This window comes from Mytilus californianus, unplaced genomic scaffold, assembly GCF_021869535.1.
Source record: "Mytilus californianus isolate M0D057914Y unplaced genomic scaffold, xbMytCali1.0.p SCAF_3, whole genome shotgun sequence".
Lineage (NCBI taxonomy): Eukaryota > Metazoa > Mollusca > Bivalvia > Mytilida > Mytilidae > Mytilus > Mytilus californianus.
The window spans coordinates 32,903,311-32,930,071 of record NW_026262679.1 but is presented as its reverse complement, the minus strand read 5'-3'; the positions used below and the strand labels follow the sequence as shown (position 1 = coordinate 32,930,071).

The 26,761-nt window shown below is 31.9% G+C and overlaps 2 protein-coding genes across 2 annotated transcripts in view; one reads left to right on the top strand and one right to left on the bottom strand.

Moving 5' to 3' along the window:
* The window catches only part of LOC127734402 (methionine aminopeptidase 1D, mitochondrial-like), a 42,585-nt gene that overhangs the window by 1,396 nt on the left and 14,428 nt on the right, over positions 1 to 26,761 (bottom strand). The window lies entirely within an intron of this gene.
* LOC127734380 (toll-like receptor 13) lies at positions 15,480 to 17,892 on the top strand. Its single transcript, XM_052244216.1, has one exon. The coding sequence runs from the start codon at positions 15,491 to 15,493 to the stop codon at positions 17,633 to 17,635; it is 2,145 nt and encodes a 714-aa protein (XP_052100176.1). The 5' UTR covers positions 15,480 to 15,490; the 3' UTR covers positions 17,636 to 17,892.

Genomic DNA, 26,761 nt, shown 5'->3' with positions numbered 1-26,761 from the left:
TGGTATCAATACACTTTAATCAAGCACCGACAAGCACCCACTCTATCACAATAGTTTTGAAACAGATAAAACAATATTATCACAAAAGCAAAATTCCCTTTAATATAGGTTCTGAAAAAAAGATGCTAAAAACATTACACAGCAAGCTGCTAACATGTTAACCATAACGTATGAGTTTGTTCCATAACAAAAAAATACCCATATAATCTTCTAAAATAAGAAATATATACCTATTGTGAATGTTACTCCTTCTGTCATTACTTCTGGCGATTCATGTGCTGAAATATACAATATTAAACACAGTAAAGTTTTCTTTTTCTCAGTTTGGTGGCTATACTACATTTTGACTTGACAACTTGTGTTACTGGAAATATAATATTACAAAATTAGCAATTCTATAAACATGCATCATACCAAACTTGCAATCATATTACAGTAATCACATGAAAATGTGAGAAAACATAATGTTATCTCCATTGCAATGGTTTTGAGAGCAATGTATCTATTTCAAACTCTCCTACATGTAATATGTCAACAACATTGTCACATGTTAAATCAATTTTTAACTAGATGTGTCACACGACACATGTACCAAGTCCCAAAGACTGCTCATTTTAACAACTATTGTTTACACCAAAAGTCAGGTCAACATCTGCTTTCTGCTTAAAAAAGAGGGACGAAAGATACCAGAGGGACAGTAAAACTCATAGATCGAAAACAAACTGACAACGCCATGGCCAAAAATAAAAAGACAAACAGACAAATAATAGTACAGATGACACAACATAGAAATCTAAAGACTAAGCAACACGAACCCCACCAAAAACTGGGGGTGATCTCAGGTGCTCCGGAAGGGTAAGCAGATCCTGCTCCACATGTGGCACCCGTCGTGTTGTTATGTTATTACAAATCCGGTAAATATGCTTAACATGATTTAATGGCAAACACTTCATGTATATTCAGGATGACAGCATTTAAACATGATAGTTTAAGTACACTATTCTAACTCAAAGCTGACAAGAGACATATTAAGTTTTAAATAGTACATTGAAGGGATAACAGAAATTACCAAAAATACCGCAGAATACAATAAACCACTCAACAACCAACATCCCCACTCCTCCAAATAAACAGACATACAGAACTTCCGTACTACTGTGAGGATAAGTGTTGTATTTTGAATGATTATATAAAGGTGGGACAAAATGACAAAAGAATAAGATAACAAACTGAGATAAAAACAGAAGCGACTGAACTAAATTATTGAAACTAAAGCAACATACCAAAGTGAAATATATCTGGTGGACAATTAAAATCTTCTATCCCATGTCCAATAAATGCTTGAACTACTGTAAATCCATGAGTTTCTGCTACAGAGCTAACAATTAATAAATGGAAAAATTTATATAAATAAGTATATAACTTGTTCAATTCATATAATACACTACACTGTTCACTGTTTTTAAAGTTGTGACATTGTTTTTCTATACAATCATTTCTTTTTGCGATGTAACCATGTTGCTTCTTTTTCAGTAGATGGTTCTTTAATTCAACAATTTAAAACAATCAACGAAAGAAATCTCTGTATTACTGAAAAATTATTACACCAGGGTTTTCGATATCACAAACTAGTCAAAACATTTATCAAATTTTATCATCGGTACAAGGACATCATTCGTAAATATAAATCAACATGCAGACATCTTATACGTTCAGGTATTTCACATCCAATATTTTATGGTAATATTCTTTACAAAGCACAAAAATGTCGGCATTCACTTCAAAAGCTAACCAAACCTTTAAACAGACTTATTCGGAAAGGATATAGTTACGATACTGTTGTCAAGTCATTAAGGATTGCATATTTTGGTATTAATATTGATTCACTCATAGGGTCTTTGCATCGGAAATAAACACATTTATTCTAAAACCAGTTGTTGGCATGATACGGGTTATGTTCTTCTCATATATTTTATGATGGTATGATACAGTACTAAACCCCTTACGGGAGGCATTGTACTTGATTTTCATATGATGAAGACATAATCTCTCAATCAGTTTAATTGAGGTTTGGAGCTGGCATGTCAGTAACTGCTAGTAGTCCTTTGTTCTTTTATGTATCATTGTCATTTTGCTTAGTTTCTTTTGTTACCTATTCTGGCATCGGACTCGGACTTCTTTTAAACTGAGTTTTACTGTGCGTATTGCTATGTGTTTCTTTTTTCTACATTGACTAGAGGTATAGGGGAGGGTTGAGATCTCACAAAACATGTTTAACCCCGCCGCTTTTTTGCGCCTGTCCCAAGTCAGGAGCCTCTGGCCTTTGTTAGGCTTGTATGTTTTTTTAATTTTAGTTCATTTATATGTTTTGGAGTTTAGTGTGACGTCCATTTTCACTGAACTAGCACACAATTTTATTTAGGGGCCAGCTGAGGACCACCTCCGGGTGCGGGATTTTCTCGCTGCATTGAAGACCCATTGGTGGCCTTCGGCTGTTGTCTGTTCTTTGGTCGGGTTGTTGTCTCTTTGACATATTCCCCATTTCAATTCTCAATTTTACTATGTGTAATTACAACTTTCAGAAAGATAAAATTTTACAACTTACAACTCCTGTCAGTGACATGTGTGGCATAGGGCGTGAACTTCCAGTTTCACGTTTCTGTAACTTCGTCTACCTTGATTTTATATCAGAGTTTTCTTCTCTCAAATGAATTACCTCCCAATCTGACAACCTTCTTCTAGTTTGGTATAAACCAATACCTGGGGCAAGGTTGTACACAAACTATGATCTGTTACAGTCATTTTGATCTGAACAATGTTTAAAAGATTAAACAATAAACTATTAAGTAATTTTCAGTCGTTTAGTCTAAGTTCAGACTGTTCAGTAGCTGTTATTTTCCTGTTTTTTCAATATCATACTGAATTGTCTGAAAAGCTACTAAACAGTTCTGAATTGACTGCAAGCAAATTGTCTGAACAGTACTGAATTTACCACATTGGATGAGTCTGAAAATTGACTGAAAGACTGAACATGACTTAATAATTTATTGTTCAGACTTTTCAGATGATGTTAAGGTCAGAATGACCGTTTTAAACAAAAAATCATTCACTAGTGTGAGGGCTAGGGTATGTCCAAATGCCAATAGGCTGAAACACTTCATATCAACGGCCCTTGCTACGATCCTCTACAATTATGTCTAGGACAATGGGTCCTAGTTACCACGTGCTGTTGTGATGAGGCATTGTAAAAATCTGGATAGTGATGAGGCTATGTACAAAAACCTGTGGTATCACCACCAGCACACAAGATAAAAGTTTAAAAAGAGAAAAAAAGTATAAAAAAGGGAAAATATCAAAGGGAGAATTAAAACTCATAAGTCAAAGAGAGACCGACATAAACAATGGCAAAAAAAGACGACAAAGAGCCAATTTTGTTTTACACTTACCTAATTGTTTTACCAATTTGACAGTATTCCACCCAAGGTTTGCATACATATATTGCTGCATCTCTTTCCAATTCTGTAGCATGAACCAGTTTTCTCCCGTTCTCATCTACATTACCAATCAAATAAATTTCTGACATATCACCATGGAAACCATCACAAAATACCTGAAATAAAAAAAAGAAACCCTGAAAGTCATGCAAAGCTTACAAAAGAAACCTTTATAATCATAAAGATAAGGCATTTAACAAATTTTCTTTTCAACTGGGTAAGCTTTACAAGATAAGCTTAATTCAATTTCTATCATACATTTGTTTTGTCCAATATGTAAGTGATATTTGATATTTGCATTGAATTGAAGGCATCACTGACTTTGAAATGAGCAACAGCAATTACAGCACGGTTTCTTTTATATTGATATTGTAAAGTATGTGTACCTAACAAAGAAAAAAACTTGCATTTTGTTCACTTGGTACACATTCAAATACTTGTAATAAGAGCCATCGATCAATAATCCATTTAATGTTGAATAAACAAAGCCATAAAATATTCTTCTTCACTTTTCTACAAAATAATGATGAGTTATAGTGATTGACTGTGCTCTTCATGGATTTGGGTTTTTATCGAGCCTGCGACTTTTGTCGCAAAAGCGAGACATAGCGATCCTACATTCCGTCGTCGTCGTCGTCGTCGGCGGCGTCCACAAATATTCACTCTGTGGTTAAAGTTTTTGAAATTTTAATAACTTTCTTAAACTATCCTGCACTTCTACCAAACTTGGACAGAAGCTTGTTTATGATCCTAAGATAGTATCCAGAAGTAAATTTTGTATAAAAAAAATCCTGTTTATCCGTATTTTACTTATAAATGGACTTAGTTTTTCTGCCAGTTAACATTACATTCACTCTGTGGTTAAAGTTTTTAAAATTTAAAAACTTTCTTAAACTATCCTTGATTTCTACCAAACTTGGACAGAAGCTTGTTTATGATCATAAGATAGTATCCAGAAGTAAATTTTGTAAAAAAACAAATCCTGTTTATCCGTATTATACTTATAAACGGACTTATTTTTCTTCCAGTTAACATTACATTCACTCTGTGGTTAAAGTTTTTAAAATTTTAATCACTTTCTTAAACTATCCTGGATTTCTACCAAACTTGGACAGAAGCTTGTTTATGATCATACGATAGTATCCAGAAGTAAATTTTGTAAAAAAACAAATCCTGTTTATCCGTATTTTACTTATAAACGGACTTATTTTTCTGCCAGTTAACATTACATTCACTCTTTGATTAAAGTTTTAAAAATTTTAATAACTTTCTTCAACTATCCTGGATTTGTACCAAATTGGACAGAAGCTTGTTTATGATCAAAAGCTAGTATCTAGAAGGAAAATTTGTAAACAATTTATTTCCTGTTTTTCCGTATATTACTTATAAATGGACTTAGTTTTTCTTCCAGTTATCATTACATACAGTCTGCAGTTAAAGTTTTTAAAACATTTATTGGATTCATAAACCATCCTGGATTTTTATCAAACTTGGACAGAAGCTTCTTACAATCAAAAGATGATATCTAGAGGAAAATGTTTAATAATTTTTCCCCATTTTTGTTGAGACTGAAAACATAGACAACAGCAAAAGAAGGCGAGACACTGGGTTCCGCGGAACCCTTACGAATTTTTAATTTTTCTGTTATTCATGTTCTCAGTTGGAATGTAGCTTCCTTTATGTGTTTTGAAATAGTATTTAATCATTCAGTAATGCTTTGTAATGTTTCCACTTAATTTTATGAAATACTGTAAATAAATTATATGTATTTACATTTTTGATGTGTGTTTGTTTATTAAAAATTTGCTAAAGGTATAAGGGGAGGGTTGAGATCTCACTATACACATTTAACCCGCCGCATTTTTGCGCCTCTCCGAATTCAGGAACCTCTGTCCTTTGTTAACCTTGTATGTTTTTTTTAATTTTACAAGTGTATGTATAATTTATACTTTTTTATACATTTATATGTTTCAGAGTTTAGTGTGGCGTCCATTATCCCTGAACCAGTATACATTATTGTTTAGGGACCAGCTGAAACCCACCTTTGAGTGTGGAATTTTCTCGCTGTTTTGAAGACCCATTGCTGGTCTTTGGCTGTATTCCGCTCTTTGGTCGGGTTTGTTGTCTTTTTGACACATTCCCTGTTTCCATTCTCAATTTTATTATTTAATCTTTATCTAATATTCTTAGTCATATAAACATTTGTTTTTAATATTTTATCTATTATGTGGACATATGTTTATCAAAAATTGTAACTTACTGTTATATCAACATTGATAATATCTCAATCCCTGAGAGGTCGTAGGTCAGGTATTCCATGACAAGCAACATTGTTGATAGAGGTACACACAGATTTTGGAAAATGCTTGTAATTTAATGGTGATGGATAGACATCATTTTCTATACACTGCTGGTGTACTATTGAATCTATTTCATCTGGTATTACCCCAATCTGCATTTATTATTAAAACAAATATCAATCGTAATCATTATTTCAGAAATAAAATGGTGATTGTGTGTATAAGTTTACATCTAAAACAATGAACTGAAACCTTGGAACTAATTTCTGTCAAGTATGTTAGAGGTCATCCATTATAGTAAGGTTATTTCTAAGGACTTTATTGATATGTGAACCAACTGATTCAGGTGATAAAAAAACAGTGAATCTTTTGACAACCACTCCATCAAACCATTTTTTTAAACAAATTTGAAGTGAATGATATATTTCATTTGTCCAAAAATTAATCAGCTATCTGAGAAAGATTTTAAACAAATTATTCCAACTGTTCTCACCTTTAAACATACCGCTGTCTGGTTTAACATTTGTCTTGCCATTCTTCCAGCCTTTCTCATTTCCATTATCTGATGTTCATTCTTGACTTCAATTACTGCTCCAATTTTCTTTGGAGTCACATGTCCGGTTTCAGCATTTGGTGGTTTCTTTATATGTCTTGATATTGTCCTAAAAGGTCTTGTTTCTTGAGGTAAAACCAACGAAAATGTTCTATCTAAGACTTTGTAACAGCAGTATTGTAGGCAGATCTTATATCAAACCTTGTTCTGAGACTTCTATACACATTGTAACTAAGTTCTGAAAAATACATTTACATAGGAAACTTACAGTCATTATTGTTTACAGACTTTGACAGATCATCTTTATACCAAAGGGTAAAATACATTTACATAGGAAACTTACAGTCATTATTGTTTACAGACTTTGACGGATCATCTTTATACCAAAGGGTAAAATACATTTACATAGGAAACTTACAGTCATTATTGTATACAGACTTTGACAATTCATCTTTATACCAAAGGGTAAAATACATTTACATAGGAAACTTACAGTCATTATTGTTTACAGACTTTACAATTCATCTTTATACCAAAGGGTAAAATACATTTACATAGGAAACTTACAGTCATTATTGTTTACAGACTTTGACAATTCATCTTTATACCAAAGGGTAAAATACATTTACATAGGAAACTTACAGTCATTATTGTTTACAGACTTTGACAATTCATCTTTATACCAAAGGGTAAAATACATTTACAAAGGAAACTTACAGTCATTATTGTTTACTGACTTTGATTTTATTTTTTTTTGTGTTTTAACGCCACTTTTAGGCACCGCTTTTGGGCTATTTCGTGGCGGCCAGTTTTTATTGGCGGAGAAAGCCAAAGTGCCCAGAGACAACCACCGACCTTCGATAGGAAATCTGACAATCCTAGTCAATTAAGATTGGAGTCGAGTGCACCCGCACGAGCAGGTTTCGAACTCACAACCTCAGTGTTGACTGGCTAGTGATTACAGTAGTAACTACTTAGACCACTCGGCCACCGAGGCCCCTACTGACTTTGACAGATCATCTTTATACCAAAGGGTAAAATACATTTACATAGGAAACTTACAGTCATTATTATTTACAGACTTTACAATTCATCTTTATACCAAAGGGTAAAATACATTTACATAGGAAACTTACAGTCATTATTGTTTACAGACTTTGACAATTCATCTTTATACCAAAGGGTAAAATACATTTACAAAGGAAACTTACAGTCATTATTGTTTACTGACTTTGATTTTATTTTTTTTGTTTTGTTTTTAACGCCACTTTTAGGCACCGCATTTGGGCTATTTCGTGGTGGCCAGTTTTTATTGGTGGAGGAAGCCAAAGTGCCCAGAGAAAACCACCGACCTTCGATAGGAAAACTGACAATCCTAGTCAATTAAGATTGGAGTCGAGTGCACCCGCACGAGCGGGGTTCGAACTCACAACCTCAATGTTGACTGGCTAGTGATTACAGTAGTAACTACTTAGACCACTCGGCCACCGAGGCCCCTACTTACTTTGACAGATCATCTTTATACCAAAGGGTAAAATACATTTACATAGGAATCTTACAGTCATTATTGTTTACTGACTTTGACAGATCATCTTTATACCAAAGGGTAAAATACATTTACATAGGAAACTTACAGTCATTATTGTTTACAGACTTCGACAGATCATCTTTATACCGAAGGGTAAAATACATTTACATAGGAAACTTACAGTCATTATTGTTTTCAGACTTTGACAGATCATCTTTATCACGAAGGGTAAAATACATTTTCATTCTCATCAACCTTGACAAGGTAAGCATGTTTGTGTAATTTCTTTGTATTAAAAAATTCTCTGTAACATGTGTTAACATTTTGTCAAAATAAAAGTTCAATGACAGCTAGAATCATGCTGTTCACATTTGTAACTTGTTTGAGACAGTCGTGCATTTTTCTGGTCTTATTTTAGTATTGGGTTGCTGTCTTTTAGACAAATGCTGCCCATCTTCTTTTATTTCATGCACACTGCCTAGGTGTTTTAACTGAAGTTTGTAGTCTTGAATATAAAAGAAGACATTCTATACATGGATTTGCTGAAAAATTTGAAACAAATGTTTTCTTGTCATAATTGCCGATGAACTAGGTCTACATTGTATCTTCATCTCCTTATTGTCATAAATGTCATAAGTCAAAGGAATTGCTGACATTCTGGGAATTTGATCTTTACAGAAATTTGAAAACCATCTTGTTTATGATATGTATGATTCAGTGCTTGATCAAATGAGAATTTCCTCATACAATAACTTAAGATATCAGATTAGACAGAATATGCTTTCTTTGTAAAAATAAATGAAAAACTTGTAATTACATCATTTGTTATCTGTTGTGATGCTTATATAGAATAACAATTATGTTCTTGATCATACAAAGAAAGATAACTCCAATCAAACTACAGTAAACTACAGATTTTAGAGATAATAAAATCATTTTCATCAGTAAGTCCTGAATTATCTATCAAAAGGAATAATAAAACATTGCCCTATTCACAAGAAATTTCTTCTTGGTGCAGTACACAAAATATAATTTAATATATGTGAAGAAAAGGAGATTTGTGGGTACATGTATACCAACCTAATGACATCTAGACATGCTAGAGGGCAACATACAGTCTTCAACAATAGACAGATTGTCTAAACCATATGCAAAGCTCTCAAGCATGCCAAATCTTTAAGTTGTGAATAATTTTATAGAAATAAGCAGAGATTTGTGATGTTAAACTAATGTTTTGAGTTCTTATCACCCCCCCCCCCCCCCCCCCCCCCCCCGCCTTCTTTTTAATCTTGATCAGTAGATTAACAAAACTTACATAAAAGAGCACACAATAAAACCAGTAAAAATGCCATTTTGGCCATATTAAAGAACGCTCATATTTACTGAAAGTATGCTCATAGAACTTAACCTGCTAATAAGAAATCTGATGCCGTATTTCATAAAAGATTTCTTACAAAATGTTTTCACAAATGAGGAAGACATCATCCAACAGACCCATACAATACAGTTATTTGTTGTTTTAGAGGTAAAAATAATTCATTTTTCAAGTTTGATTTGACCAATGAATATCAATATTTGGGAATTGTATTTAATCCTTCAGCAATTTTCTCTTATGCAGTTAATCTTCTGTGTAAAAGCTTCAAAGGCAATGCTTTGCATCAGACAGCTTTTATTCTCTGATAAACTTAATATTTATCCACATTTAAAACTGTGTGAAAGTTGTTTAAAACCTATACTACTTTATTGCAGTGAAATATGGGCACTTGATATGATAGTTAAAGACAATTCAAGTCTTGAATGTAGATATTTATCATTTTTGCCATCAACCATTTCAAATTAAATTTGCTAAATATCTTGTTGGTTTCAATAAAGCTGCAGTTAATACAGCAGTTTTAGCAGAAATATGTATGTTACCTATTGCTATTGATGCTGTAAAGGCTTCTATAGGGTTTTGGTGCTGTTTGATAAATGCAAAAGGAGAAAGTTATGCTTCAAATGCCTATAAATGTAGTTAAGATTTGCATAATGGTTTTGCAGTCATATTGAAAAATGCTTTTTCAAAAATAGGGCTCAATCATGTATGGGAAAATCAAAATACTTCCTAAACAAAAATGCCTGATTAATGCTGTAGGGAACAAAATTTTAATTAACTGAAAGATATATAGATTTCTGGAAAAACAGTCTTTTTAATGACCAAAAACACCCTAGTGGAAACAAACCAAGAACGTACAGAAAATTGAAAAAAAGATTTTTATTAATAGACCACATCTTCTTATTTTTATATTAGACGGATACATGATATCTAATTTTATTAAGATAAGATTAAGTAATAGCAATCTAAATATTGAACAGGGTAAACACCTTAAATTACCCATTGAAAAAAGAGTATGTCCCCTCTGTAAAAAGAGGGTTGAAGATGAATATAACTTTGCTTTAAAATGTCAAAATTTAGAAGAATGCAGGCAAAAACTTTTTCAGGTAGTAGACAGTATAGTCCCATCTTTCAACAAAACGTCTGATGAGGAACAATTTACATTTATGTTTACATTTAATGAGTATGATATATCTAAAATTCTTGTTAAAGGGGTTAATGATTTTCATGTACTAAGAAATAGCCTAGCTGACATGAAAAACTAACTATGTAATAGAAATTTGTGATTACTTTCTATTTTTCTTTTTTTTATTACATATATATATATATATTTGTTTTGTTATATTTTATAACAATATCATAAATACTGTAATTTTACTTTCACTATTGCAAAAGTATCACCTCCTCCAAAATATATGAATATATGATTTACTTATGTAATACCAATGTTGTTTAACTTTAATTATTGTATGTTTGTAAATATTGTTTTGTTTTGTCTTGGTAACAACCCAATATTTGGATTTTACACCAATAAAATTGTATATTTTTCTTCTTTTTTTAACATTGCTCCTGCTTAGTAACTCATTAATTTGAAACAGACATATTTACACTAAATGTTTGATGTGTTCTGATTGATACTCAGTCCGGAAGAACATGGTTTATAGTTTTTATTGGCTTTGAATTAGCTTAATTTCAGAAACTGTGAGTACCCTTAGATGGGTACTTGCAGCCTTTTGTCTTTATGTAGTTTGTTGTGCTTCATTCCAATCTGAACATTCAAGCGGTTTCCATCTGCAGTTTGTTCTTAATTTGTGCTATCTTATTACAACATGTCCCACAGGTCAGGGGAGGTTTCTGAGCTCACAAAAATGTTTAACCCTGCCACATTCTTTATGTGTCTGCCCAAAGTCAGTCCTGAGCTTGTTATCCAGTGGTTTTCTTAGGTTTATGCCTGTCATGTTTGTGTTTTCTTTAATTGTTTGTTATAAATCAGGTAGTTATTATCTTGTTTGAATAGTTTCACATTTTGTCATGTAAAGGCCTTACAGCATTACAGAGCTGACTTTACTTTATAGTTTTTGCTGATTGTTGAAGGCCATTTGGACAGAGCTGACTTTACATTATAGTTTTTGCTGATTGTTGAAGGCCAATTGGACATCTATCGTACACAATTTCCTGATTTTTTTATTAGAAAATAAGGATGAGTTTTACAAAAAATTCAAAGAAACTCTAATAGTCATCATTGAAAAAGAAATTTGTATGAAAAAGTTTGGGATTTATGATTCTCAATCTTGTAAACTCCCTCAAGATCCTTTCAAGATCATTGGAAACTTCAACATAAAATACAGATGACCCAGTCACCATAAGCCAGGTCTTATCCTTGTTCCCTGAGACTACTATAACACTGCGTTATAGTAGTTTCAGTTGTTCCTTATTAAAAATACAAGTGCAGTTTTTTTTTTTAGCTTAATGCATAGTTGCATTGCTGATATTCTCTTAAATTGTTTATCTACTATCTTTTTGTGTATGTATGTCGGTTAAAAGCTTAAACAAGCGTGTAATATTGTGATGTTTCATGTGTTACAGACTCTAAACTAATGTTTAAGTAAGTTACTTTTTATCATATCTGTTTCCGTCTTTGTTTCTTTTTCCCTTGAAAATACCGCTTAAGATAAAGCAAATATCTTTTTTTCAATGTGTACTAACTGGTACTAATGAGACAATTTTCAATAGATAATAATTCTTATTCATTCATAGCTTTTTCAGGAAAATTTAGATGATTTTTTTTAATATTACATGCATTCGATGTATTCCAAATTAACGTTTTCAGCAAATGACTTGAGCGGCCTTAATATCAGCACAAAATCAGCCGCAGTTGGACGATGAAAGTGTAGTTTCTCATTTTTGTTGATTTGCGAGCTTTATTATGACGAGGTATGCAAATTCTACTTAGCAGTGATCATTACCTAATTTTTAATCCACAATTTAGGTTTTTTTTCTCCTCAAATTATTAGCAAATGCGTACTTTTTAAAATAACCAATCAGAAATGACCACATCTCAAAAAGTTGTTTTCTTTCAGAGTCTTTTGCTTTATTGAATTCTCATTCCTAACCGATTTGACTTATTCTTGAGTTAAAAATGCACTCTTAAAAGAATTTTTTTTTAATTGAAACTGTCATATATTATCTGTTTTCTGCAGGTGTTGCTCTTGACACTGCATGGTTGCTCATGTACTTAAAATCATCGTGCGTGTTAAAAAAAAATCAAATCTATGCACCTTCAAAGGCGTTCCAAATAGTTATGACGTCTTGAAAGTCTATTTTAATTTTTCGCAGTGGCACCTTTCTACGTACATGACGTAATTAAAATAATTATTTGGACTACTTCAAAGGCAATTAATACCTTATCTATTAACAGAAAATTAAGATACTTTCCTGAATGTTAGCTTTCCTTTTTTTTCAATTCCCACAGAAGATGCCAAAATAACTAAGTTGGGGAAAATGTTTGAGATGTTCCTCTTGTATAATGATTGAAGTGAATTATAATTATTGACTCCAACAAAAGAGAGACAACTTTACCACATTTTTCAAATCTGCACAACAATTTGATTAAACTGTGTATTATAATGCTTGGGCTGTATCAAATGGAATTCAGGAGTTTGTTTGTTTTACCATCTTCTGTAGACTTTGATAAAGAAACAGCAAAATCCAGGAAAGTTTGCAGTATGCAGTTAAAGTTTATCCATCTAGTTCCTGTAGTGCCTTTAAACTTTTGCAGGTGCATACATGTAGGTTTGTCAGTACTCAAAAGAAAAAGAAACACAACCATATTTGTCAATTCCTGTTGATGAACTGTAAGAAAGTTTCTTAATCTGTTAATGTTTCATTTCTTCATCTTAGATTGGTTAACTGTAGTTCGTTGATGAATACTTCCTACAAAAACTTAAATTTGCTTTAACCAATTCCAACGAAACTAAAACGGAACATTAGGATTGATAGACAAAAAACTTCCTTTTGATATTTAAATTCTTGTGTGTCGTCATTCCAGAGTATACTGTTTGATTTTGATTTTTTTTATTGTCATTCCACAGTTATGGGACTCATGGTAATACTCTACATGGCATACTCTCGATCTAACACGTTTGGATAAACTACAAACTTTACACTGATGTTGGTATTTGCGAATCTAGACTCGCCTTGGATTTGAAACAAAATATAGTTTTGTCGTTAAATAAAGTTATGGGACTTTTAACAGTCGATTTTGACGCAATACGTATTTACAAATGGATAGCCTCATGACACAGCAATGTTACTAATTTGCTATTAAATTCATAAATATGTCAGATCCTTAAGCACAATTCGGGGTATCATGTGGTCTTGACGTAGTTGTTTTTTATGTATGATTTTGTTTTATAACATGGAATTCAAGTATTCTGACAATTTTCTTGGAGATCAATGGCAGTTATATGTATTTTAAGTGTTGGTGTATATGCATATATAGTCAGATGAGCACTCCGATCATGTTTATCTTTGTCCCTCGTCTAATTTATCAACACGAATTGACTCGACATTACATAACAAGGTAAACCTGTAAAGGAAAAACTATTCCTTGGTGGGGTACCAGATCGGATCTTGAATACCCATAATGAAACTATGTCCGTATTTAATATCTCCTCCTTTCCGGGACATGTTCCCAATTCAATATCTCATTCTAGCCAATAGAATCAATCCATCAAAAACATACAACCAATGAGAATCGATATTTGTTACATAATAATTTCAAGATGGCGTGAATATCGCTTCGCACCGTGATGCGAAACAAACATGTGGAGCAGGATCTTCTAACCCTTCCGGAGCACCGGAGATCACCCCCGGTTTTTATAGGGCTTGTGTTGCTTAGTCGTTAGTTTTCAATGTTTTGTTTTATCTACTGGTTTTTGTTTTCTTTTGGTCGTTTTCTTTTTTTGCCATGACGTTGTCAGTTTGATGAATCGATTTATGAGTTTGAATATACCTGTTGGTATCTTCCGCATCTCTTATTGATCTTATTTGCTACTCTTGATACAGTTTCTCTCTATCCTTTACTGTTTTGAAAGGAACAAAGTCAGCAATAGATTGACGAAAAAGGTCATTTAATGGCATTAAAAAGGTGTCAATACATATAAGATTGTGTTTATCTATTTGAATGTTGGAGTTGAAGCGGGGAAAAATCCTCGGGTTTTACCATATATAATAATATATATTAAAACAAATTTTAAAATTTCATTTATTTTTGGTTGAATCACTAAATTTTATTTTGAGATCGATTTTGCAAATCTCCTGATCATATTAAACATAGGTTTAGAATGTCTTTGTGATATCGTTTACCATTTTGTTTAAAATTGGAGTTAAACATTGTGAATTCCCATATAGTTTGAGGTAAAACGTACCCGAGAATCTCACCTTCTAGAAAAAAGGTCGAATTCGTCATTTAAGGTCAATTACCCTCAAAGGTTCCGGATATGGTGATTTATTTATTCGTAGACCTGGTGTGGTGGTGCTTGTAATTTTTGTTTATTATGATTTATTTAAAATTTCTCTTAATCTGTAATAAAAAAAATGCCAAACACCTGCGATTTCTTGTTATATTTCATACTAGGTAGAATTGACCTAGTGATCATATTAACCTCTTGTCGGTTTGCTCTAGCTGCTTTAATTTTGAGATACAAGAAAAAAACACAGTTTTACCAATATATTCTATTGCAGCCGTTGTAGCCATATTTTTATTCGATAGGAACAAAATTAGGATCGTTTGAAGAGAACATTGCAAACATCATTACTGCCAGTTTCAAAACTTTTGTTTATCATGCGGTTTTAGAGAAAGTTGTTGAAAAAAAACATTTACGATGGACGCAAAGTAACCATCACAACATATGCTCATACTGCCCTAAAGGACTACGTGTGATAAAAGTTAATATTTCATTTTAGTTAATTTGTTTAATTGTCCATAAAAAAAAAGTTTATCTTTTACTTCCTTTTTACACTTTTTAACATTCGTTTCGAAAAAAAATAATAATGTTTGGTGCTGTTAACTTCATGAGGAAGTAACATATTTTTTTTCTGTGTGAAAATAAACAGGATGGTATGACTTTGCATGAGTTCAATCAAGAGATGGTTCGGAAGGAAATTGCATGTATAATAATTTATTTCATGACATAAAATAGATATCAATACATTTCTGTCGATGTATAAGTACTAGCAGGAATGGAATTTTTAAAGCTATATTTTCTTTGCTTTATTTGGTACAACTATGTTCAAATTCGGACAGAAAAGAGCGGTGTACCATGTTTGACAAAATTCTGCAGCTGTAGCAGAAAACATAGTAGCGCAAGATGTAGCCGTTTAATGTATATTCCAAGAGTACCAAGTTATGTAGTGGTATTAGAATTGGAAAACAACTTCTTATCTCATATCAGTATGGACACATTTCGAAATGTTTCAAACAATAACTTAACAAGTTTATCATTCGTGAACAATTCAATAGAAGTATTGACTGCAGATGCCTTTAAGGAATTGAATTATCTCAGACATTTGAAAATATCACATGAAACAAAATTAACTATTTCTTCTCTGAAAATGTCGTTCCAAAATGTCAACAAACTACGAATGCAAATAATGTATTTTATAAACAATGGATGGACTATGCTTCCTTTGGATTTCTTCTCTGATTTCAGAAATTACACCTTGGAAAAACTATCCTTTGACGACAACATATTCAGGAATTTTAATTGCAGTCTACTGTCTGAATTTTCTGAGATACACACACTAAGTGTTGAAAGAAATGAACTTGTATTTTTAAATGCACGTGGTTTACACTCAGTTATTAATCTAATTCTAATTTCGAATAATATATTTGAGATTCCAAATTTCTGTGCTGATGAAGGAGGGCAGTCGTTAGTACCCAACTTATCTCTCCTGGATCTAACAGATAACGCAATTCGTAAGTTAGGTTTAACATCTTTTAGGTGTCTTGAAAATCTGCGACAGCTTATACTGGACGAAAACCGTGTTTTGGTTTTAGAAAATGACATTTTTTACCGTCTTACAAATTTAAAAACGCTATCGATCAATCGGATGCCTCATATTTCAACAATTAAACCAACAGCATTTAGATGCCCCTCTTTGAAAGTATTAAATTTTGTTCACAATGAATTCCATTTTGAGAGAGCGAACAAAAACAAAACTTTTTCCTATGATCCTAGTGAACTTTTCAAACACGCCCCAAGTCTAAAAGAAGTAGATTTATCGAATAATCATATGACAAACGATCCTGTTATATTTCGGAAAATATTTTATCCACTGTCAAATTTGACTGAACTGAGTTTACGAGCATCGTTTATTAGGAAATTGCCAGAAAGATTATTTCAAAGGATGTCGTTTTTAAAAACCCTGCATCTAAAGGGTAATATAATTACAACTTGGAATCGAAGAGTGTTCGAAAATCTGACGTCCTTAAGAAATCTATACATGGATGGAAACAACATTCGAGTTATTAATGAATCATCGTTTCCGATCGAGTTATTACGATCGTTGGAGTCATTTGATATATCACAAAATAAATTCTGGTGTACATGTGCTCAGAAATGGTTTGTTGATTATTTACGTTCCTCAAACATTTCTACAATACTAAAAAATTGGCCAACTTTCTACAGGTGCGAATACCCAGAGTACAAGAAAAACCTTCTTCTCGTGAAATATAAGCCAACAGACGCCAACTGCTCAACATGGAGTCCGATTTTTACAATAATCATTGTTACTGTAGTATCCATTTTTCTCGTCACTGTGGTGTTAATTCTAATGTTTAATTGTCTGGCAAACATTCGTAATTCAATTTATCTATTTCGAGTTATGAAACAGAAAAGGAAAGGATATGTCCGAGTAAATTTCTCCGAAAGCTTTGAATACGACGCGTTTGTGATATACTGTGGTTCAGATCAACAGTGGGTTCATTTGGAGCTCATTAAGCACCTAGAAGAAATGGACTTAAAAGTTTGCATTCACCAGCGAGATTTTGATGTTGGAGTACAGGTCATAGACAATATTACTAAGTATATTGGCAAAAGCTGGAAAGTAATTGTTGTTTTGTCGAATAACTTTACAGAAAGTGAATGGTGCCAATGGGAACTAGACCATGTACAGGGAAGAAGACGACGCCAAGGGAAAGATGCGATAGTTCTTATAATGCAGAGTCAAATAGATTCAAGTCATATGACTAATTCTATCAGGTATTTACTTGACAGGACGCCATATTTACGATATCAAAAAGGTTTAGGCGAAGACTTGTTTTGGTCTGCCGTTACGAAAGCTGTCATGAAACCATTTGAAAATCCTCCTACGGCTATCCTGTAGAGTTCAAAATAATATACTGTTCTGTCCAAAAATACACGGAAACTGTTCGTATTCAGCAGCTTTATAAATTATAGATTATTTCTTATCAAAGTCCATTCCAATATATCTGACAATTTGTTGATATCTGCTTGTCTTTATGTACCAAGAAAATACATATACTTAGATTGACAGCCAAGTTAAAAAAAAGTCATAAATGTAATAAACGGCAAGTTTGAAATCTGTTTAGGGTTTTTATGATAATCAAATTTTTCACCTTATACGCTATTGATTTTATGTTTTATAGTTTGGTACTTGTTGGTAGAACAAATTCTCGAAAAACAAATGTATCAATGAAAATACATGAATGATTGCTAACCGCGAGTGTTTCACCTTTAGAAGTTCAGTTATATAATAATGCAGTTTTGGTTGTCACTATTGCCATAGTAATGAAAATATGTGTGTTTTTATCAAGAGCTTACCTATATTTTGGTTAAGACAATAAGATTTAGAAAACCATTTAGTTTGTCTTAGTCGGCACTTTTTTTTCTGAAATCTGTTTAAATCATTTGTGACCAAGTAATGCGTTTACTCATCAACTTCATGTTTACCGAATACTTAATTAAAATTATTATTAAATTTTTCCGGACAGTTGACATGTGGTAGCTTTAGATGAGCATGCTCTACCGTTTGATGATTTTTCTCATCTGTCGTCCAGCTCATCAACTTCCTATCTACCGAATACTGTTGTCTATATAATTGAATTCTATGCGAGAATACAAGTGAGAGGATTAGTTAGCCATAAAACCAAGTTTAACCCACCATTTTCTACATAAGGAAATGACTGTACCAAGTCAGGAATATGTTGTATTCCATTCATTTGATGTGTTTGAGCTTTTGATTTTGCCATTTGATAAGGGACTTTCCCTTTTGAATTTTCCTTGGGGTTCGGTATTTTTGTTATTTTACTTTTTATAGATTTGGTACCATTAGTCGGAAATATCTCATACCACATCTTGGTATTTCCAATTTCCAACCGCTAATATGTTTTGATTGACATCCCATCCATATACCCCACAATTTAAAGACCCGGACTTGAATAGCAAAATTGATCTGCAATTATAGCACATATTATAAAAGGTAAATTGTTGGGTGTTATTTTCAAGGTATTATTTTGACGGCAAGCATCAACGTGTATTTTGCGCACAGTTACGCAAGGTAAAACCATACGTACTTGGGGACAGGACAATTCTTTTTTTTTAGCCCTCCCCCTGTTTCACAAAAGCCGTTATTTTTTTAGTTTTCTATTAATTTCAATTAGTTTCGAGTTTTTCTGTATTATATGAACATAAATAACTTGAAATAACTTGTATTTGCTATTTTCTATCAATTCCAAGTTTATGCTATCAACAGCGGTCACTGATATATCAGTAAAAATAATTGAAATTAACAGAAAACAAAAAAAATAACGGATTTTGGAAAAACGGGGAGGGCTAAAAAAAATTGTCCTGTCCCCAAATACCTATGAGTAAAGGCTTGTGACGTTGTGTATCATTTTAGAAAATAGCATTTTTCAATGTTATGACTTTTATTTCTTGCCAAAGTATAACCGTTATGCTTTTTTTTTCAAAGACTGTAAATGTTTAGCATTTGCAAGTTTTAAAACCGAATTCATATTCTTCAAAAAATCTTGTTGGACAGGACAGATTACGAGATCGACGTATGCTGAAATTGTCCTTATAATCAAGAAATAAAAAGATTCTTTAATAAAAAGCTCTGGAAAATAAATAAAAATTCTTAACTAACTTATTATTAACAAACCATATTCGTATTGTTCAACAACGTGGTATTGTGTAGAGATAAAAATTTAACTCTATGAGCCACATGCTTTTTACATTTTAGATAATAGGTAACTACCAATTTTTAAACTTTAGAATTTTTTAAGTTTCAATTATAGATTTAAAATCATACAAAACTGAGATTTTGAAGATTAAACTTAAAGTTTTAAAATTTTAGATTTAAAATCACACGAAACTTGAGATTCCCCACGCGATATAGAAAACCCTATCAATCGTTCCGGACAATGATAAACTATTAAGACATTTATTATAAAAATTAGAAATTTTTAAATTGAAAATAGTCTAACTTATGTCTTCTCAAAGAGTTTTATCCATTTTAAAATAATATAAGGTTTTTAATTTCTTGTCAGACCAATGTGTACAGTGTAAATACAAGTTCTCTTTCTTTTTACCTTATTTTTTATTTTAGTTAACATATATTACTAAATGGTTAACAAGGTAATTTATTTTTGAAAATGAAAGCATTTACTTTAATGTGGTGACCCTGTAAATAGAGTGAAATCTACTCACACTGTTAGGTTGTACATTTATTATTTGATTTCAAAATTGTTCTAGTTAGACGTAAAAATAATCAATGATCCATGAAAATGAAGTAACGGTCAGATGAACCATGCCAGACAGACATGTACACCTTACAATCATTCCATACACTAAATATAGCGGTCCTATCGCTTATAGTACCTGAGAAACAGATCAAACCACAAAATCTTAACATTGACCAATGAACCATGAAAATGAGGTCAAGGTCGGACGAAACTTGCCAGTCGGACATGTACATCTTACATTCAGTCCATACACCAATTATAGTGGCCCTTTTGCTTATGGTATCTACCACCAAAACTAAAAATTGTTTAATGAACCATGAAAATGAGTTTAAGGTCAGATGAAACCTTCCAGTCGGACATGTACACCTTACAATCCATTCCATACACCAAATATAGTTGACTTACTGCTTATAATATCTGGACTTGACCACATAACTTTAACCTTGATCACTGACCATGAAAATGAGGTCAAGGACAATGGGCATATGACAGACGGAAATTTGTAACATAAGGTATCTGCATACAAGGTGTGAAGTATACAGGTCTTCTAGCTTCTGAAATATAATACATGTGTACCAATATTGAAAGAAAACAACGCATTTGCCTATCCTGTAATAGGCAAGAAATTGAGGAGGAATACCATTTCTTCTCAGTCTGTCAATGCTGTATATCATAGGGATACCTATATACAAAAAATTAACACTAATCTTAATTTCAACTTTATTAAATTGCAATCAGCTATAACACTGAGGCATATGACCACACTTTTGAATAGCAGTTTGCCAATCATTATAAAAATCACCACAAAATATATTAATGATTTTCTTTTATTGAGAAAATCTGTATTACTTTTATTTTTTGATATGTATCCTTTTTTGTTCATGGACATTAATAATTGTTTATCTGTCAATACACACATATTTGTAGTCTTCTTTTTCGTGTGAATACCACTGTCACTCTAATTTAATCATTGTCAGTTTATTATTTAAATTGTACTATACTGTATGCCATAACCATTTAATGTAAATGTGTTTGTGCTAATAAGTATTGTATCTTTTGTATTGTATTATATGAATATTTTTATGTATATATTATACCTACATGGGTTTATGCATGTATGTTTATTCAAGTGACCAAAATTAAACTATTTCTGGTTTATATCTTCCGTATTTCAAATTCCCTGTAATTGTACATAATTTTAATAGTAAATTGCAAAGGTTGAAATTAAAATTTGCAATATTTCTAAATGTAAGCTATGCAAAACATTCAAAGTCAATGAACCATGACTGAAGGTGCAGGGCCAAATAATCTCCCTGGAACTGAGATATGCCAATGCTTATACAAGTGCATACTAAATATCATTGATTTATCATAAGTGGTTCCCTTGAAACTGACCTAATCACAAACTTTAACAAATTAATGAAGCTGCTATAGCAGCTGCCCCTGGACTTGACTCATCAACTTTATTTAGGAGAGGCAAAAATTAAGGAGATGTTAAAAATGAGCACTTATCATTACTCCTTGCTGCCATGGTAACTCTTTGAATATGAAAGATTTACCATTATAATAAATACCATACATCATTATGATACGTTAACAGGTTTGTGATTTTGGTTGTTGCCATCTATATTTGTACATATCATATTTTTGGCCAAATTAGAGTCTTAATGCTCTACTACTTTGATTTTGCATAGCATTCAGTGACATCAAACAAGTCATTATAACCACCATATTTACCACCCAAATAACATCATAGGATGGATCATATAGGTGTTTTGATTTCTAACTTTAATTCTGTGACAGGTTTCTATTTAATATATTTGTTATCTATTTAGATTCTCTTATTGCATTTCATCCTTTGTCTGTCATGGTCATGATAGTGGGTGGTTGGGAACATATAAAATTATTTCAAATTGGTTTGTAGTTGAATATGAATTTAGCACAAAACAAAAAAGATATCAATAAGAACTCATAGGTCAAAGAAGGAAGGACAAAGGCAACGAAGAAACTTTTCCATTAGTAACATCTGTTGTGTTGCTCATGACATATAAAATCTAACGACAAGTCATATTTGGTGATTAGACTTTGGAAGAGGCATGATAACGACTACTGGAACATTTATCAATGGCAATCAGTAAGAGTTTACAAAAATTATAAATATGAAGCTTACACAGATCTTATGCAATATGAGCATAACAATGTTTGCCAAAAATTTGATACTTTTCACATAACTGCAACCATAATTTATTTAAACTTAAAATATAAGTGATGTTGTATGATTGCCAATGAGACAACTATCCACCAGAGACCAAATGAGCATCTATAGGTCACTGTACAGCCTTCAACAAGGAGTAAAACCCATACCACATACAGACCTTCTAAAATTCAAACTGACCATTATTCCGTGCGTTCTTCGTGTATCGTGCGTGTTGCGTGCGTGTATCGTGCGTGTACCAATCGTGCGCTCATCATTCATCGTTCCGTGTATTTTCCGTGTAACGTGCGTGCATCGTTTATTCTTAATCGTGTATCGTGCGCTCATCAATCATTCATTCTTAACCGTGTATCGTGCGTTCATCAATCATTCATTCTTAACCTTGTACCGTGCGTTCGTCAATCGTGTATAACTGTGTACATCAGATAACGTGCATTTGTCAAACGTTCATCTCTTATCGTGTAACGTTCATTCATTGCGGTTTTTATATGATAGTCGGTTATATGTTCCGACTTAAAATAAAATTTACATTCATACTTACTTTCTTGTGAACACTTAATTAACTTCATCGTACAGAACGTTCTTACAGATTCATGACTTTTTGAGTAAAATTTATTTATCATCTGTAAATATTTCGTGGTTATTCAGTGGATCTTGGCTGGGACTGACAGATTTTAATATAATGATACATGTTCTACGTACAAACAATGACATGATGACATTTCTACAACAGAACAGTTAAAATTGGAATTTCTATTCAACTGAGCGAAATGGGCTTAAAAATATACTGTTGGCCAACTGTTATTTGTTTAAAATATGCTGTCAATTAAAAACAAAAGTGCTTTTGCAAAATTTAGATGTGGGGTAGCTCCACTAAAAATAGAAACTGGAAAGTATGAAAGAAAAAAAGTCCACGAGATGACATGTGTTAGTTCTACTATTGAAGATGACCTTCGTGTCATTTTAAAATACCAATTATATGTAGATTTAAGACAAATTATGATACATTAAGCTAAACATTTTAATGAACATTTTAACCTATAATTATCAGATAGCTAAAAATTTATATTTAGTATTTAATATCGGCAATGTTGCTGCTATAGTTGACAAAAACATCAACAATATTTTATTGAAAAGAAACGGCATTTTATTTCCCAGTTCTCAAAGAAAAAAAAAGTTTTATTTTCATATAGTACAGGTGGACACTGTAAATTTTAAATGTAAATGAGTAAATATATTGTGTCTTAAAAGTCTCTCATTATTCTTTTTAAGATTGGCACATACAATGCAAATGTTTTAATGTTTTATGTTTATTTCTGTGATTCTCATCTTATGTTTGTATGTGGTGAGACTATATAATAAAATATTGAATCAGTATTGAATTAGCGTTCAACATGAGTCATTTCTCCAATGTTGAACTAGGCTAGATTATAATTCTTCGCTTATTTGGCAAATTCATATTCTACTAAGATATATTCAAACATTTAAGTTTTGATAAATGCCATTACAAATATCATTTTTGTCTTAGTTTCTGATGGTCACATGCACGTTAGTTTATTCCATTGAGAAAATACAATATACAAGATTGTCGGGTAAATGTGGATTGCGGATTAAGATGTTAGATGTCAAACTTGAATTAACAAATTAAACTGAGGTGAATTTAACACGAATATGTATTTTCTCTTCAACAGTGTTTTTATTCTCTGTTCTTTATTTTCGTTTAAACTAAGCTAAAAATGTTTTGTGGAAAATTGAATAAAAATAAACATTATATGTATTTGAAGGCATTTTTTTAATTAAACAAGTATAAGATCAGTCAAATATATCACGTATTCCTTAAGAAGGATTTTAAATTGAGGAACTTTTTAAACTTGAAATAGTGTTTACGAGTTTAATATACATTCTTTTTTATTTAATTTTTTTGATAAAATAGTTAAATAAAAGGTATTATCATAACAAGTCTTTATTTGAATGGAATACACAGGTAACACTTTCACGGATTCACTTTTCATTGTGTTCATGGTTGCATATCAAGGACACTGTTTTTAATGTATGTCTAAAAGATTAATATCCGAAAAAATTATTCACAATAGTACTTTGTTAACCTTCTACATGTAGGATTATTAAAGAATGACGGATTTTTTTTTACCATGGGGTATTTTTTGTTCCGTTACTGAGGACATTTTTTGTCCTTTATGAATCCATATGACAAATTCGACTCCAATAAGGATAAATTTTGTCTCATAGAAAAATTGGTAGTTTTTATCCGATAGATTTTTTGTTCATTTTTATCGGATATAAAAGATTGAAAACTACAAACAATTAATTGAAGTTTCGTATGCATCTATCAAGATCCAGCAACTTTTGACTAGTATAAAGGGTTGCCTTGGTTTTAAAGCTCAAAACGGTATTATTTGTTTTTCTTTACATTGGGTTAAATAATGAAATGTATGTTTCAGAAATTTACACAAGTTTGATTTCGGCGTTGACTCCCGGGGGCACTGTGTTTTACAGTAAAAGACGAAAATATACACATGTACGTTCTTATAAAAAATAAGTTGTGGTATGATTGCCAATGTTCATAATCATATCATAATTATTGTATTCCCCCTAATAATCAATCTATAATATATGCCACTGGACGTTAAAAGATCAACTATTAATTCATCCATCTTATCCTTTTAGTTTTGTGATAATTTGCATATCAAATACATGAAACAACTAGCAGATTTTCACTCAAGTTAGAAGGCCGATATTACTGCACATATAAAACTAAACCGGCCCCCTGTTGTGTTCACTTATCGGTGCGAAGCTATAGATAGAACGGCGGACCAGTTAAATATAAAACAGACATTAACATCGATCCCTACGTTTTGATCCCCTCACAAAACAACACTTTATTAATTTCATGCATCCGTAACACTTTTCTGGATTTACTTTCACTAGGAACGCTCAATGCTTAATATTTGAAAGCCAAAGAATGTATAAAATAGATAGGAGTGTACAGCTATATGACCAATAAAGGACATATACACATTCACAACATTTTGTGTATTTATGTGTCTGTACAAAGTCAAAAGCACGTAGTTCAGTGGTTTTCGTAACATCAATTCTGTTATATACATGTATTTGGGCTTTTTTTTTTGTGGCAGGATAGCCTTGAAATGAAGTAGGCCGTTAGTTTGCTCAATTGAATTCGGTTGTTTCATATTTTTTCATGTCGGGGCGGGGCCTTAAGCTTTAATAACCCTTTTTAGTTTTCGTATTTTTTTCATTATTGAAGGTCGTATACATTGTAGATATAACTGCTAACATTCCTCTTGGTTTGAACTTTCTTGAATAGTTGACTCACTAGCAATTATACCACATTTTCTTATTTTTACATAAGCCTTCAATCCATCAAAGGCCAATTTAGTCTGCTGTAGCTGAAACCTACGTTTCTTAAAAAAAATCTAAATTCATATACTGACAATTTAAGAAATGTTTGTCATAGATATCTGTTCGTGATATAAGTATCAACATATTTTAGCTAGGAATTGAAATAATAAAAAACATTATTTCTTATGCAGCAAAAATACTGCAATCTGATTGGTTAATTACCCCGGTGTAAATAACACCCCACCCTTGTTCACCCTGGGATAAATAAAATTTGGCCAAAAATTTTAAAAATAAAATTTTGCCAATATAAAGAAGGAAAAAAAATATGTCAAAAAAAAAAAAAAAAAAAATAATAAAAAAAAAAATTTAAGGACAAAAATTGAAAAAAAAAAAAAATATTTATAAATTTTTTTCCCCCGAAAATTCAAAAGAACACAAAAAATTTCTGAATTTTCCCAAAAATAAAGAAAAAAGTATTTGACAATGCGCAGCAACATCGACGTTGAAAAAATGTTACACTGGGAATTTTGTTTTACCAATTTTCAATTTTACATCCTGGTTTAAAAATGAGTAAAGGAATTGTTCATAAGAAATAAATTTGTTATCTTGGTGTAATCAGGGTGTATGAATTTTCAACAACGGTGTAAAATTCTGTACACCCCTGATTACACCAAGATAACTAATACTATCAGAAAATCGGAATAAACGTGTTTGCAATTATTATATACTGTTCCCAGTTAAAATCAAGTAAAAAGAAGTGTATATTATATATATATATATATATATATATATGTATGACTCGGAGGTACAATGGAGATCATGAAGTTTGATGGTCACGGGTGAAGTGCGCTGGTCTTCGCCGAAGTGCGATGAGCTGTTCGATGGTGTGCGATGGTTTATATAACGCGGGATATCTAGATTAAAGTCTTCAGATGTGCAATTATTATGAGCAGTATATTTGTTTCCATATCAGTATATAAAGCATTTACTAGTGTTATTGCATGTGGAAATTATTCTTGCTTCAACATGTATCTTGACTTAATTTGTTCCTCTAATGAGATCCTCATTTACCGTTTTATAATCATAAGAATAGTTTGTGGACCCGTATGTATTTAGGGAATGACACTCCATACGTAAAAACAAATCTTTCGTA